The sequence below is a fragment of the Typopeltis vanoorti genome, chromosome 11 (genome assembly GCF_054136105.1).
Source record: "Typopeltis vanoorti isolate ZY-2024b chromosome 11, IOZ_Tvanoo_1.0, whole genome shotgun sequence".
In the NCBI taxonomy this organism is placed as follows: Eukaryota; Metazoa; Arthropoda; class Arachnida; order Uropygi; family Thelyphonidae; genus Typopeltis; species Typopeltis vanoorti.
Window position 1 is genome coordinate 45,570,366 of NC_143559.1, and position 17,711 is coordinate 45,588,076.

The 17,711-nt window shown below is 33.8% G+C and overlaps 1 protein-coding gene across 2 annotated transcripts in view; it reads left to right on the top strand.

Annotated features, from left to right (window-relative positions):
* Positions 1–443: 443 nt before the first annotated feature.
* The window catches only part of LOC150101496 (cytochrome P450 2J2-like), a 31,310-nt gene continuing 14,042 nt past the window's right edge, over positions 444–17,711 (top strand). For both annotated transcript variants that reach the window (XM_090400473.1, XM_090400472.1), the window contains exons 1-4: positions 444–683; positions 2,703–2,830; positions 8,633–8,739; positions 13,905–14,200. In XM_090400473.1, coding sequence (XP_090256599.1) covers positions 454–683; positions 2,703–2,830; positions 8,633–8,739; positions 13,905–14,200 — 761 coding nt within the window. In that variant the 5' untranslated portion in view covers positions 444–453. The remainder of the gene's footprint in view (positions 684–2,702; positions 2,831–8,632; positions 8,740–13,904; positions 14,201–17,711) is intronic.

Genomic DNA, 17,711 nt, shown 5'->3' on the forward strand with positions numbered 1-17,711 from the left:
TATATTACTTACTCTAATATCTGTACTAGGAATGAATTAAATGTTAAGAGTTAATGATATTATTTAACCCTGAAATTAATACATACTTTTATTGATATTTCAAAATAGATATTTCAACCTCTGTAATGCTATCACTGTGAGAGAGATAAAATTATCTTTCAAGGATTTTTACTTTTCGCTATTATGTCTACCCTCGTAAGTGATGTTAAATTAAAATTATACGCTTCCTTATAAATTTTAATTCACACAAAAACCCCTATTTTGTCCGACTAACTTTCACTTTTATTGCTGCATTCCAAATTAATTAGTTTTCGGATTTCTTGTGTTTATCTCCGAAACTCTCGTTATCAGGGTAGGTGATGCAATTACGCCCAATAACTATCTGGAAAAATACATATACAAGAGAGATAAATTGGATTTGCATGTCAAGGTTCACATTTTAGTCGAGGCAAGATGGCTTTAACACGTTTGTTAGCTATAGTAGAAAACAGCTTTAGTACGATAACAATAAGTCTTGCAATTATTATTTGCATATTGTATGTGTTTTATCCGCGTATACATCGCAGACGGAAGCTACCACCTGGTCCAATCGGTCTACCGCTATTAGGATATGTTCCGTTTCTAGGAAAAGACGTCTACTTAAAGTGCAATAAACTCGCTGCTAAATATGGAAATATATTTAGGTAGGTTCCGAGTCTTATTACTAGTTTAATTCTAAAACAGAAGTACTGTAAAATAATAATTATTTTCCGCATTAGAAGAATTTCTCTATCCAGTGATGTGACAACATCAAAAGCAGATAATTTAGAAAATTATAAGCAATTGAAATATGACATTCTGAATTGGTCTGTTGTAACTTAATCAAATCGAAATGATTTCAGTTATAATTCGTTCCTGTAGTGAAATTTCAAAGAACATACCAAAATATCCACAGAAATTAAACATTTAAGATTTACAACGTATGAGTTTCAAAAATGAGCATTGATGGAAGAGATCAAATTTTTCGAGGGTGCCTGTTATTCGATTGTTAGATTCTTGATAAGAAAACTGAAATGAACTGTAGAAGTATTAAAATTCGTAATTGAGGTTAATATCTGTTCATGTAGCTTTAAGTCCATTGTGTCAGTGAAGGTATTGGAATTTTAACATTACAAGTACAGTTTATTATGCATTCAAACTAACGTATTGTAGGTTACGGAAATGAATCGTTGCTTCAGAAGTATTTCTCACTTTCAGAACATTCAAAATCCAATTTTACTGCACTTTCTTACCTTGAAATTTTGACCAGCAATTGCTGTTCGAAAACCATATATCGTTTTGGATCTGCACAAATATTATTCGAAGAGCACACCAAGCATTTCATGAGGACACCTGCCCTTCTTATTCTCCTCATTTGCATAAGAAGTATATGCGGAACCCAACATCCGTTAGTCCACTCCAAGTTTCTCTGATGGTCTGGAGGTTATTGCGTCTGGTTGATGCAAAATATCTCCCAAATGATAACTTTAAATATGTGTGCAAGGAATTATCTCCGCTATAGGAGAAACAAAGCGATACAAGGTAGGATGAGGTCTCAGTTTTTTTTGTTCATGAGAACATATATATCCTGAGCCCAAGTACCAAACTAATTATGTCTCAGTCGCAAAAGTAGGTATAAAACGTCACTGAAATACAGATTCCTTTTCAAACGTTTGTAGTTTTGTAGTGTACAAAAATCTGTAGTTATTATTTCGTCGTTTGAAGTCCTATGAGTCTTTTTAAACGAACCGTTCCTCGAATGTCACAATGTCAGTTTGATATCAGAAAGATCGTTATTACACAAAGAGGCTAGTCGAACGGTGTTTTCGTAGTTCTGTATTTAAGAAGATGAGCCATTTTAGCAGTTTGCTAAAATAGCTCATCTTCTATGAGCCTATCAGTCTAGCAATGCCAGACTAATACAAAACTTGCTAATTATTGGGATTATGAGCAAGATGAACAGCCGTATGTCAACGAATTCGCTGTCCTGCAGCTGAATTTGTGGATATGAGCTGCAGAACAGAGAATTCGTTAACATAAGGTTATTCACCCTGCTCATAATTTCAATTTTCTTCTCGTCTATATACAAAAATGGCGTTTCGTTTATTCTGTTTTGTGCATCTTGTATTTATTTTATGTTCAAATATTCCCACTCTGTTCGTGTCAAAACCTCTCAAGCAATCCGTGGAAGGCTCTGCTTTCTCAACTCCCACAATGTAAGTTTTTAGAGGTTAAGAGTTCAATGGCGATGCCATTTTTTATTTTCAGCAAGAGTGCACATAACTTTCAATAATAAAAACTGTCTGAACTTCCTCAAAGAGGCTACTTCGGAACAAAAAGCCCAAGTGGGATCTTTTGACATCCTGACACAGCCAGCTTGTTGATGCTAATTAAATAATTTACCTCCATTTGTTATCAGAAATGAAACAGAAACCCCGGTGAAGGAGACATCATCTCTTCTGCCTATTTATCTTAGAAAACATTTAATACATGATTATCTTTAAACTGTCTTCTCCTTGTCCTTCTCCTAAATAAATCATATGGACTATGTGTTATATATGACATAAACCCTGTATAATAAAAAAATATGGCAACTCAAATGGATGAAAATATTAATGAAATATTAAATGCATGTTTCTACATGCAGAGTTATAGTAATGTATTGTACGTTTCTCACCTTTCAGCCTATATCTTGGCAACAGGTATGTTGTTATTCTGGGAGACTTCGCAAGTATAAAAGAAGCGTTAAGCAAATCTCAATTTTTGGGAAGACCACAGCCTACTCCTTTTCACTTATTTCCAGGAAGAAAAAGTAAGTGCCCACCTTCTGCTCAGATTCGGATAAAAAGTCGGATTAATTTAAATTAGATAAACTCAAAACTAGCTCGCTTATACGATGGTTCTCAACTATTACCTTTACGATACCACACTCGTTAGAGACGGTTTTAGTCGGAAGACTGAAGCTAACTCAGTTTATTTACGACATAATTGTGCGCAGTTTCGTTTTTGTTTTTATTTGTGTCTCCGTGTGAAATATAAACTTTCTTATTTTTTCAATTGTTAGTAAAAATAGCAAAAGAAAGCGAAGTAAGTATCACTAAGATACTCCGCAGGAGACATACCAGTGATCAGTGAACAGCAATTCACTGATTACTGATTCCACCACTCACTATCGACACCTGATCTTCTTGCTTTCACTCCTCACCTCTGACCTCCAGCCATGAAGAAATTTGGAGAACTCGAGTGGTTGTTTTCGACATTACAGGTTTGGCACAGGAGCCTACTTAACGAACAACCATTGTATGGTCTGACATCCCCGCTGTCCGGAGAGTTCATGTAAAAGGCAATTAATCAAAAAACAATTCATCGAAAGACAATTCGCCGCAAATGCAATTCACACAAAAAACACTTCACCGAACAGTTTAACTTTCGTAAACGTTATGATAAAAGTAATCCATTTAGAACAAATACTGAACCGTGCAGATTGTGAAAGCAATGCTACTTTAATAGGGAATAAATATAGAACAATGTAGTTTATTATTGTCTTTCTTGTCCGATAACTGTTTCATGTCTATTCATGGGGGCTGATTTACCCTGTTTCCTGGAGGAAAAGCTCAGCAAATGCAGGCTCCATTATTATTATTATTACTAGTAGTAATATATGACATCAATTAAGCACTTATTATGGGATGATTTTATTCAATCGATAATAATTCAAATAGAATTATTATGGGATGAATAAAAGTTTTACAAGAAAATGTCGAACCGTTCTAGTTTTCAGTTCAGCTATATTCTAGGCAACTAAGAAATAACGTGTCCAAATTATGTATTATAACACTCTGAATTAGCGGAATTAGTAGAAGTTGTCGGTACAAAAAGTTATCTGCACGGATCATTTTGTGTTCTAAATGGATTACTTTTATCATAACATTTTCAAAAAACGTTTCGAAATGATATTAGCAATTTCGCTTTGGCTGGATCAATTTAATGAAATTTTTGTTAAAATATTCGATGAATTGCATTTTCGACGAATTGTCGGTCGATGAATTGTTCATTCGATGAATTGTCTATCGACTAAATGTTTTTTCGATGAATTTTCATGGAACCTCCTTCCTCGCTCTGTAAGTGGATCGAAAACTTTCTGATTGGTAGGTGACTAAGTGTCATGGTGGATGGTTTACTCTCCTCAGATTTCTCCAGCAATGCAGGAGTACCCCATAGTTCTGCTCTTTCACCCGCTCTCTTCCGCTTGTATATAAATGTCTGCTCTATCAGACTTCCAATCATATTCATAACTTTGCCCATGACATTACACTCCATACCTTCTTTTCATTCAACAAAACTTGTGGTGCTCAAGTATTAGGATCCTCAAAATCTACTCACACCTCCTAGCTATATCCCAATGGGGCAAGGACAACGTTGGAAACTTCAATGCCACCAAAACTTAGTTCTGTCTGATGTCTCGCTAGAAAGAGCTTACATACCTCTCTCACCTTCAGTAACACTGATATATTCAGACAGGATCAGATTCCCCTTCTTGGACTGACCTGCACTTCCGATTTTTTCTGGCACATCCACATTTCAATTATAGCTTTTCCTCCCCAAAAAAACGTGGAGTACGTTTTAGCACAAGACACTACTCCATAACTGCTAACTTTGTACAAAGGCCAAATCCACCCAACCATGGAATGTTGCTCCAATATTTTGGTGATGTACCAAAATCTTCTCTAAGATTACCCGATTCTATTCAGTAGAGGGCAGTCCGGCTAATTAATGAACCCTAACTCTTCAGTCCCTCTCTTACAGACGTTCAGTTTCTGCATTGAATCTCTTCTATAGATACTTTCATGGATAGTGCTCTTCTGAATTGGCCGCTATTATTCCTCCACTATCCTCGAAAATCATTAAAAAAGAGTACCACTGCTACCTAATACCCTTTACAGTCCATTTTTAAACTCACTGGACCAACTTTACTGCATTCTATTCTGAATAGCTTGGATTAAACCAGTCTATACATCAAATCAGTCTATTAATTCAAGCGATATCTGAGTCTATTCAGAATAACTTTTTGTTTTCCGAGAATTACTCTAAATTTTTCGTTTAAACGTACGGCGTAAAGAAAGAGATATTCTTTATGTATAGACGACGGCTTAAAATGTTGTTAAGTCATCGCATGCAACTGAGTTATGCCTGTGTTTTATATAGCAGTATAAACTTCCAAAGTACAGAGGACGCTTGTTTTAGATATCTTACATTGTGTTTTAATTAATTCTGATTTAATAATAATACTAATAATAATAGTAATAAAACGTATCAGAAAATAGTGCAAAAGCGAACATATTTTTCAAAAATTATTTTGACTTTAAATAGAAATTTTCGTACACCCCAAAAACCAAAAGGAAGAATGAGGTCTGTGGTATTGCATACAGAAAGACGCTAACAGCTTTTTTTGCTTGCTTGTTTGTTTTTTATTGTTTTCTATTTTGGCGATAAAATTGTAATTGCAAAGAAGTGTAATTCCGAAGAGCCTGTGTATCTCAGTGGATGTGGCGTTTGCACTCACGGCGCTCGGCCGCATGAAGGAAGACTTCGTTTCGAGTCTAGTCGGCGACTAGAGGAAATTTTTCTAAGCCTTTTTTCGACCGGTTCCCGAGTTGGTCGATCTCTGGCACGGGCAAGTGGGTTTTTCCTCCTTGAAACTCGGGTTTTTCTTCCCGTAAACTCAAGAAAATCGACCGTAGAACCCACATTATTTCCAGACATTAAATATATTGTGTTAGGGCTAGGGACCACGAGATGGCGGCACATTTGAGCCATCTCACTTCACTGTATACCGCTTAATTAGTGATAGCCTTGGGCAATCTATCTCTGATTGGCACCAGTGAAGATTGAACTGCCCACTCAGTCTCCAAAAAAAAAAAACGTTAGATAGGTCTAAATGTCCTCGCCTACCCCCGTTTACGGGAATAAAAAGGCGTTAGCTGAATCAGCTGATTCTGATCTTAATTTCAGCCGTAAATTATGAACTGTGGATTGTAAATCTCCTTACTGAAGTTGATCTTCAGAATCAGAATTCAATAAAAGAATATCTAAGAAAATGAGTATGTTTAATTTAACATTAATTTATATTTCACATACGATGATTTCTTTCCCTCCTTTTAATATTCTGTTTTCAAATATGATTAAGCAGTGTTGAAGATTAACAGCATCTCTCTCTCTCTCTCTCTCTCTCTCTCGAACCTCTTGGTTTATTGCTTTCAAGACGATAAATAATAGTAATAAAACGTCTTATCGTTTTTCTTGAAACACGATAAATAATAGCATTATAATAGTAGCTTTTAGAATGTAATTTTGAATTTGTCTTTCTTATAATATGTTAAGTAAAATTGTCTTTTAATCGTTTGCAATTTTTGACAAAATCTCTCAGCATGTATGAGACACAGGATAATTATCTATATATCTATTTATTTCTGTGTCTGTGTGTCCCTCTGTGGATGGAATCTCCATACACTTTGCCACTTCTTTGGTGAGTGTGGCATGATCACCGTCCCGTACTATACGCTGAACAGTCACTCTTCAAATGAAATACCCCCCACCCCACTACCGACACTATTGAACTTGAGTGCCTTCTGCCACATGATGCATAAAGAAGTTGTCTTGCCATATCGCAATAAATTTGTCTTAGATTTTCTTTCAGTTGCAACATCCTACCATTAATCGTATTGTTAGATACAACCTCAAACCACATAGCTTCAACAGTGTAGATGAAAAATTATTGAGAATATTGCTGTCATGATTTTGTGCTCTTTCGTATTCAAATCATTTGATATCATAAGCACCACACATTCTCGACTCCTAACTTGACTATACTTCCTAAAAATACCATACTTATTACACTGAACAGTAGACAGTAATTATGTCTATGAAAATAATGTTCTATTATTTCTAATAACAATCTCATAACTTCTTAGTCCCAGAACACTAAGAAGATATCACTCTGACACAGACCTTCATTCTTTTACTTTTGATGTTTGTGAACAGACTTAATAAGTTACCTAGGATCCGATTGGACAACGTTCAGATCTCAGTTCATATCTACTGCTTCACTAATTCATTCAGCCTTCGATATTCTTAATAAGTTCAGCCACAGTCATTCTTTTATCATAATTAATGTCCATGATTAGGTATAATCGTTATATTTAGATTGTGGAAAACCTGGGTCGCTTTTATTCATAGATTCGTACCATTTTACGCATCACAGCCCGGTTTTCCAGAATCTCTGTATTTAGGTCTTACACAAATAAGCAATTTCTTCGAATTGAAAATAATCAACTCAATCCTTTACACAACATTTGTCTTATAAAAACCAATTCTTCCTTGATACTTACTACATACGTCCAAGAAGTCTCAACCATTCTTTCATTCTTCACATCCAAAGTATAGAATCGTTTTTGCGACCGTATCCCTGCTTTTTAATTATCTTACTGTGATATCTTAAAAACATCAGAACAAGATTTATTTGGTTACTATTCACTCTTGCGTTTTCCTGTAAGCATTTATCCTTTTCTCTCTCATATTATTCGCATTTATTTGTTGTGTAATTTTCAGCTTTTTTTTAAAATTTAAAATGATATAATAAAATTATCAAATTAACTTTTATCTAATTAAATTTTAATACAATAATTTTAGCGTTTTGATTATTATGATTGTGATCTAATATATGAGGATGACAACGATTAATTTCGAGGAGGAATTATAAAATTCATCAAATTATTTACTATGCAGAATATAAAGTAAGTTGCTATTTTGCTGGCCTGATTGGCCGAGTGGTCAGCGTATCCTCTCTCCAACCAAAAGGTTGCGGGTTCTAATCCCGCCTTGGCATGGATGTTTGTGATTATCTGTGAAAATACTGTGAAAATGATAGTGGGTGGAAGATTGTGATAGAGTAGATAATGATTGCGGTTGCGGTTTGTTGTAGTTGGTGACAGAGAGCTGTTGAGTAGGTGCTCTGCCTCGATGAGTCATTGGAATCCCTGGAGGTATTGTGTAATAATTATCATAATAATATTTCGTATCTTTTGAATAAGATCTCGTATATTTGTAATCCATAGAAAGAAATAAAAAATATTATAATATTGAAATAGAGAATATTCATAATACCGCTGTGCTTTGTAGCCAAATATAGGAAATAACTTAAAATATTCGAAATTATCAACAAGGATATGAGAATATAACTTTCAGCACCTGAGTTAACTTGACTCAGAATTTAAAAGTAACGCACTCTACCCAGGAGCTCATATAAATTTAAATTCATTTATAAGAATTCTAATAACAGCTGATGCATATTTTAATCTTTAAGTTTTGAAATGCATTTTTTCTAATAAGAATATTCACAAAACAAATCTGTTTTGTGGAGTTGTATTTATTTCTCTCAATCTCATTTTTAATGAAGGATATCAGATTGATATTATTCGTTGGATAAAGAATCGTTTCAAACATAAATGGAATTGACTTTTTTTTCATAATCTTGAATTAATTTCGGTATTTTAATATTAGTTGATTTCTAATTTTAATAACTCACATTGAGCATTTCTTGCATTTCTTTACTTAGGCGTCTTTTCTGTAAATGGTTCCGAATGGCAACAGCAAAGGAGATTTTCACTTCATATATTAAGGGACTTAGGATTCGGCAAAGGCAAAATGGAAGATCATATCAAGGTAAAATATGTAAGAGAAATGGTAATATTAGTTACACTTAATACTGAAAACATGAATTATTTTGAGTCAAAACTTTAGGAGAATGTCTTGAAGTATTGGTTTGTTAGGCTAATAAATATCTATAAATTATCAGTTATTAGCCTTGTATTTTGTCTCTATTATGGACACGAAGAGTTTTATTATCATCTTGTCTTAGGTTCAATTTCATTTTTAAGATGAAGAAATGCTTTAAAATTAGTTTCAAGATGCTGATCTGTAAATCATCCTCTTTACCTAGCATGAAGTGTTCCGCTCATTCCGATTGGGTATACTTTGAGCAGTAGTATATCATGATGAAATATCTCGAAACCTTTCGTTTGTTCAAGAAATAGAAACTTCTGAATATTCAGAAGTTTCTATGTTATAATAGTTTTCAATTCTTAATATTCAGAATTAAACTTCTGAATATTCAGAAGTGATAGTTCTCAGGACTTTCCCAGGATATTCAGAAGTTTATATTTCTTTCAGAAGTTTATATTCGTTTATAAACTTCTAAAATATAATTATAGTAAAGAAGTTTATTTTCAGAAGGTTCGCAGAACAATTTAATTATGATCCTTCTTTTTTTGCGTGCAGTTTTATCCCACAATATACTTCATTCAGAGGGAGAGAGAGCAAATAAGGGTGTCAGGACTAAACAAACAGACGTCTTAACCACAGTAATAAGTTTTAATAAGTAAATATTTCATCCTAAATATCTTAGGACATCAGTAGTATGGGGCCACTAGTGACAAGATTAAGATAAAGTAAGGAATCGCAATGCGATTGGTTGTTGAGAAGATGACGTCATTTTTTGTGTGTGATGGCATGGGTTTAAAATGTTTGGAATTTTTCTGGGGTAGGCACGTCTGACAAGATCGAGATCAAGATAAGATAAGGAATCATGACGTGATTGGTTGTTGAGATGATGACATCTTTGTGTGTGTGATATCATGTGATTTGGAATTTTTCTGGTGACAATCTGTGTGAGTGACATCATGTTGTTTGTTTTGTTTGCATATGGAATTATGGGTGATGGTTGAAGATAAAGATTCGTGTGTTGTGTGGTATTATCAGATCAAGATAAGTGACATAGTTTGTTAGTTGTAAATAAGTGACATTATTAGTTTGAATGGCAAAGGAAGATATATTATTGGATAAGGATTCGTGTCATGATTGGTGGGACACTTTGAACAAGTTCTAGATAAGATAAGGAATTGGTCGTGGATATGTGCTGTTATATACGTTTTTTTAATGAAGATAAATGATATAATTGTTAATATTTTGAATTTTTCTGGGGATAATAATAGTAATTATTACCCCCAGCTGTCAGGGACATCGTGTGATGTGTTTGGTTTGCGAAAAGCATTGTGGATGTATTTAGAGATAAGGAATCGTGACGTTATGTGTTTGGAAATTTTGGCGGAACATGTGTCACTGTGATATCACATGGTGCTTTGGTTTGCCTATGGAATTGTGGCCAATATTTTTGAGATAAGATATCTTGGAATTTTCCCAGGGTAACAAACAACGATGTTTCGTTCTCTACAGATGGCAGTACTAATTTTCCAATGGAGGTTGGGGTATTTCTTTCCTGTTAAAAGACAATGGGAATTCTTCGAGTAGATACGAGATGGCGGCAGCCTTTAGGCTTTTCTGTATAATTTAATTATATACTAGTGTCCCACTCAAGCACACTTTTTTTCTCATATACATAAATCGTTCCAATCTTTTGATTTCTCTACATTTAAGATAATAAAATTCATTATTTTTCTAATTAACGTTATCTTGTTTACTAATGATTGGATATTGGTGTTTTTAGTTTGCAGTGAAGAGAAAAACTAAATGGCATTTTTAAAAAATAAATTAAAATAACGGAGACTTAAAAGGATTACAACAACTTTTTTGTGTAGTCTAGAAATTGTAAGGATAATTTAAATTTACTTACAGTCTTTCCAGAATGAATCTTCTTAATGCAAATAGATATTCCAAAATAGTTGAATTTTTATCCACAGCACAACACACACATAACACAAGCTTGAAAGAACGAAATTTCGGTAATAAACTTGAAGGTTATTTGACTTTTGTTCCCTTAGATTTTCTGTCTGTTTGACACTCCGTTAATACCTTTGCATTGTAGTCATACTATATTTTTCCCACTGTGGTGAGTGAAAGCTCAAACTGTCTTTTCCACGCTAATATCCGCCAGCGATCGTAATTTCAGTATTCATTTCAGATCAGTAATTTCCCATCTCTCAATGTGGAATTTTTTTTGATATGGTTCTTTTTTTTTAATGATTGGTTGTTTTTCTATTTTACTTTTAAAATTTAGTTAACTACATATTATAACCAGAATAACTGAGTAAAATAAACTTTTAAAAAAATCAGCTAACGCCTTTTTATTCCCATGTACAGGAGTAGGCAAGGCCATTTAGCCCTATCTAACTTTTAGAGACTGAGTGGGTAGTTCAATCTCCACTGGAACCATTCAGAGAAAGATGGCCCAAGGCTATCACTAAGTAAGCAGTACACAGTGAAGAGAGATGGCTCAAATGTGCCGCCATCTCGTGGTCCCTATCCCTAACACAATATATTTTAATGCTTGAAAATAATGTGGGTTCTACGGTCGATTTTCTTGAGTTTACGGGACGAAAAACCCGTGTTTCCAGGAGGAAAAACCCACTTGCCCATGCCAGAGATCAACTAACTCGGGAACCGGTCAAAAAAAGGCTTAGAAAAATTTCCTCTTTTCACCGACTAGACTCGAAACCAAGTCTTCCTTCGTGTGCCCAAATGCTGTGGTGTGCAAACGCCACATCCATTGAGCTACACAAAATAAATAAACTGTGTGTGTATGTGTTTTCTTTTCCCACACTGTTAATTTCATTAGTCTTGTTTGTAGATAACTGAATGGCTCATATCCAGTCATTTGTTTTCATTCCCCTTTCAGAGTGTGGGAAAATTAGTTCATTTATATCTTTAGACTATATGACACGTTTAGATAAGCATATAATTTGTCTTTTCATGACTCAATTTCCCCATTTTGATGGTCTTTCTGTGTTCTTATGGCACCAACATTCTATTAGAGATTAGTAGTTCTGGATTTTCTAACATGTGAACGAAATCTTTACAGTTATCTCAAACAATGTCAAATAGCCTTTAAGGTTATTACAGAAATTTTGTTCTTTCAAGCTTGTGTTTTGTGTGTGTGTTGTGCTGTGGATAAATATTTAACTATTTTGGAATATCTATTTCCATTAAGAAGTGCCATTCTGGAAAGACTGTAAGTAAATTTAAATTATCATTAGAATTTCTAGAGTACATACAAAAAGTTGTTGTATAATCCTTTTAATTCTCCATTTATTTTTATTAATTTTTTTAAAACGCTGTTTGGTTTTTCTCTTTACTGCAAACTAAAATCACCAATACCCAATCATTAGTAAACAAGATAACGTTAATTAGAAAAGTAATGAAGTTTAAGATCTTAAATGTAAAAAAATAAAAAGATTCGAATGAGTTATGTATATGAAAAAAAAAGTCTGTTTGAGGGGGACACCAGCATATAATTAAATTATTCAGAAAAGCCTAACCGCTGTCACCATCTCGACTCTACGCTAAGAATTCCTAGTCTTTAAAAAGGAAAGAAATACCCCAAACTGTATTGGAAAATTAGTACTGCCATCTGTAGACAACCACACATAAAACTTGATGACAATGATGGATGTTTGTCACCCTGGTAAAATTCCAAGAGATCTTATCTCAAAAACATCGGCCATAATTCCATACGCAAACCAAAACACTGTGTGATATCACAGTGACATATGTTCCCCCGAAATTTCTAAACACAAAACGTGACGATTCCTTATCTCTAAAATCACCGACAATGCTTTGTGCAAACCAAACACATCACATGATGTCCCTGACAGAAGGGGGGTGGCCCCAGCATAATTCCAAACATTAACAATTACATCAGTTTATCTTCATCTGTTAACAGCACACATCCACAACATACATGATTCCTTATCTTATCTTGATCTTGTTCAAAGTGTCCCACCAATCACGACACGACACGAATCCTTATCCACTAACATATCTTCCTTTTCCATTCAAAGCAATAATGTCACTTATTTACAACTAACGAATTACATCACTTTTCTTCATCTGATAACACCGCACAACAAACGAATCCTTATCTCCAACCATCACCCATAATTCCATATGTGAACAAAACAAACAACATGACGGTCACACAGATGGTCTCCAGAAATATTCCAAATATTTCATCTCATGAGGTGTCACACACACCGTGACGTCTTCATCTCAACAACTAACTACGTCATGATTCCTTATGTTATCTTGATCTTGATCTTGTAACTAGTGGCCCCCATACTACAGACATCATTAGTACATTTAATTCTAACAGTACTAGGAATAACCTAGTATTGTTCAAAAAATACTAGGTTATTCCCATTATTGTTTGAATTAACTGTACTCACGATGTTCTAAAATACTTAGGATGAAATATTTACTTATTAAAATTTATTACTGTGGTTATTATGATTGTTTGTTTAGTGATGAATTTTGCATAGGTTTCGTTGTATAATAAAGGATGTCAGGAGCACACTAAACCTTAATTAAGAATAACGAACAGCTGTCGTGTTTCAAATATTATGTTTTGCTATTTGCTTATGATAATACAAAATGCTCTCTGATATCGAAATAAAATTTTGAAAACCAATAATAATGAATAATAATTCCTATGAACTGTGAATTGTTGCCATAATTTCATCATAGATATTATCACACGACATCACCATTATGCCTAATCAATTTACATTATTCGTAACATCACAAGAAATTAATTTTCTATGTTCAGGAAACGTGTCTGGGGTTACATAATCATTTATGAATGCAGTTATGTGATGTAAACGAATAACAAACCTGTCTTTTGATAAAATTGTGAAAGAAAACGCTTCGATAATCGTTATAGTTACTTCGATAATCAGCGTCATATAATATAATGTATACACTGGCTAAGCACATGTATCTGACTTTATCTAGAACCTTTCACTCTATTTTTATTTTATTTATGCATTTTTCCTGTTTTGAGTAAATAGCTACCGAGATCTAATTATTCTAACTTTTAGGAAGAAATATGGGATTTCGTAAAAGATGTTCAAGATTACAATGGAGAACCCATGGAATTAAATGATATACTTCTTTCTAGCGTATCAAATAACATCGTATCAATGGTATTTGGAGAGAGATTTGAACACGGGGATCCTCAAAGAGAAAAATTAAATAATCTTCTTCATTTATTCCAAGATGAAACTCCCTATTTCGAGATAACTACGTTTTTTACATATTTAAGGCCTTTAATACTATTTCTGATGAAAAATTCCAAGCTAATGAGAGCATTTTTAGAAGTGGAGAACTTTATCAGGTGAGTAAAATGCAACTATTATTATTATTATTAATATTATTATGATTATTGAGAATTATTGTAAATTATTGTGATTACGATGAACCGTGTGAGAAATAAAGATGACATTAACGGTAGGGATAGAAACGCAAAGAACACTCCAACGCGAAAATCAAGAAATGCGGAAAGAAGTAAACATACTCAAGTGTCAAATGGAGCACATGCTACAAAAAAGAAAGAAAAAAAGGACTTCAAATTGAGGGAATAATGAAAGAAAATACAGAAAACTTAAGCAACATAATGCAACTGATCGGCAGCAAAATTGGAATTCAAATCGCAACCAGAGATAGCACCTATATCAACCGAGGCCCACAAAACTACAAAGAGAGACCACCACCAATCATCGCTCGTTTTAACAATAGAAATCTGAGAGACTCCATTCTTACAGCAAGCAAGAAAACAAGGCCGACAACAACGATTCTAAATGATAAGAAACTCCCAACACCAATCTATAAAAAGGAACACCTGACTCCATACTTCAAAAATCTTCTATACCGAGCAAGGAAGATAAAAACAGAGAAAAACAACGAGTTCTTATGGACAAGGAATTCCGATTGAAATATTTTTGAGAAAGAATGAAAACACCCGAGTATACATAATTACATGTGAATCCGACTTACACAGCCTACCAATATAAAACACTAACTCTTTACATGCTTAAGAATAAGATTAGAACTCATTTAAAAACTATATAATGGAAATTTCAAACATACGCGAACATATCCAGTCATACAACATAAACTTAAAGGTCTTTGATCTTTGAAGAAATGGTCAGACAATATTTCCACCAACACCAACTTCACAATCATACACACAAACATAAGAAGTATAAAAAACACTGGCTTACATTGATAACACAGCTCAATTATACCATGATAAACATAGATACGCTAATACTGACCGAATTTGCAATAAACCACACAGAAATTTACGCATACAACATAAATAATTATCAAATCTACACCTAAACTATAAACAAAAGAGAAAGAGGAGGTGGCATTGTGGCATTTATCAAAGAAAAATACAATGTGACTGAAAAACAAACTCACTACTTCGAACATGCGGAAACACTAATTTTGGAAATCACAAATAGTCACAATAGTACCAAATTCACAATAAACACAATATACAGACCTCAGACTCCAGATAGTAATCCCCTTAGTTTTCTTCACGAGTTAGAAACATGGCTAAGCGGCATCGATCACCGTACAACACGCAGGCTCATCCTAATAAGAGACATTAACATAAATACGCTTGACCACGCCTCTTCAACCACTAACACTTATCTAGATATACAAAGTCAGTACAACATAAACCCTACCATTAACTCCCCAACAAGAGAAGAAATACTAAATAAATCACTAACAAAATCATGCATTGATCATATCGACATACGGGCTTTCATCCATAAATATACATCATCGGTAATTAACGTCAAACTTGCAGATCACTACTTTGTCTCAACTTCGTTTTATTACGTTTCCTACCCACCCTTACCACCACCGCAAAAGTCGACAAAACTCGATCATACTAATGAGCATTGTCGATAACCAAGTAAAAAATGCAGACTGCAAATTCCTACTTAAAATAAATGATCCTGTAACATTATACGAGAATTTTCAAGTAAAGTTCACAGAAATATACAAAAAAGCAACAAAACCTACACAAACGAGGCGACAAACAGACAACAATCCATGGATAAATGACGACATACTAAATACTATTACTGTAAAAGAAAAGCTATAGAAAAAAACTTAAAAACTCACGCAGTAACACACATTTACAAACCTTATACAAAATAAACAAGAAATCAATTAACAACGAAAATTCGTAGGACAAAAAAAGACGTTACTACTTCCAAAAATTCATGGAATATAACAACAACATTAAGCAAACATGGGCTACACTCAACAAAGTAGTAACTCGAAAAAATAAAACTTCAGCACAAGATTTTATTGCAGAAAGCTTCGGGCAGGACTCAAACCAAGAGGAACTAGCAGACTCATTCAACCATGCTTTCACAAACAACATCACACAACTCAAAAAAGACAAACTACCATCGATCACCAAAAAACTACCCACAGAAAGTAAACAACAAACGATGTTCTTTCTACCCGTAACAAAACATGAACTGAAATAAACAATCCTACAAATAAAACCAAAGACCACTCCAGGAATAGACAAAATAAGACTCACAGACTTTATTTTAGTTTTCATATCACCTTTATCATCTGTGGTGCCTTTTACTGTACTTTTTCCTCTTTTTCTTAGGTTTTTCAATAGCCTTCAGAATATTTTCCACCTTCTTAATATTTATTTTCTATGTTCTTATCAAAGTCTATCCATTACTTTTGTTTAGCTAGTTTTAAAGGCTTCGCTCTCTTACATTGTTCTCTAAGAGCACAAACTGACTTACTTGCCAGGAACTTTCGATATACTTTCTTCTTTTCCTTCGCTGCCTTTTTAACTTCCTGAGTCCACCATGGAGTTACAATTTTTCTATCCTTATAGACAACCCTACCACATGTCTCTCTTTCTCTCTTTCTCTCTCTCTCTCTCTCTCTCTCTCTTGCTGAAATATTCAATGTTTTCTTTAGGATTTGTTGCTGAATATCCTCCAATTTTTGGTTCTTGTTTCAAATTCTATCATTTTTGCTTCGATCATATTTCTATATTTGCGTCTACAGTTCAGCTCTTAAAGCTGCCTCCTCATTCCTTATTCGTTTTATAACTTTCTTATAGACTCTAATTTTCAATATGAAATTCAGTTTTATGCTGCTCAAAACGAAATATGGATCACACCCAATTTCAAATCCTCTGTATACTCTTGAGTCGTGAACCATTGGGAAAACATCGCTATCAACTATAACAAAGTCAACAAGACTTTTCGTATTTCTTGCATATTCACTCCATGTGAATTTGTGCACATTTTTATTTTGGAACATGGTGTTAGTAATAACTAATTGATGTCGTGAAAAGAAATCCAGCAGGCTTTTATCATTATTATTAGCTTTGCGCTTTTATGTATTTTTTTCCAAAACATTTCTTTATACCTGGTAATCATTTAGTATACTCTGCTATTTAGGTCTCTAACAAAAACCAAGTTTTCCGTTTTAATTGAGCCTGTTGAATTCTCTAATACCACAAAATATTCATCCATTTTTTCCACAGTAGAATCTTCTTTATTATATAGTGGTAATCTATCATATATTAATAATAATAATATAGTAATTAATATATCAACATTCTATTATACAGTATAGTAATATGTTATTTAGCAGTTTCTTTAAGTATTATAATCACCTGTTTTGTAGTTTAACGCGTAACATATTCTGAGTGGAATATTCATTCACTTGGCCACTTATTAGGTCAGTAATGCATGCTCACAGAATAATCACAGACTATTTAAATGAAATTTGTTTTCTCAGTATAACCAACACACACACTCTGTCCTAGGGTTCTTCCCTTTGTC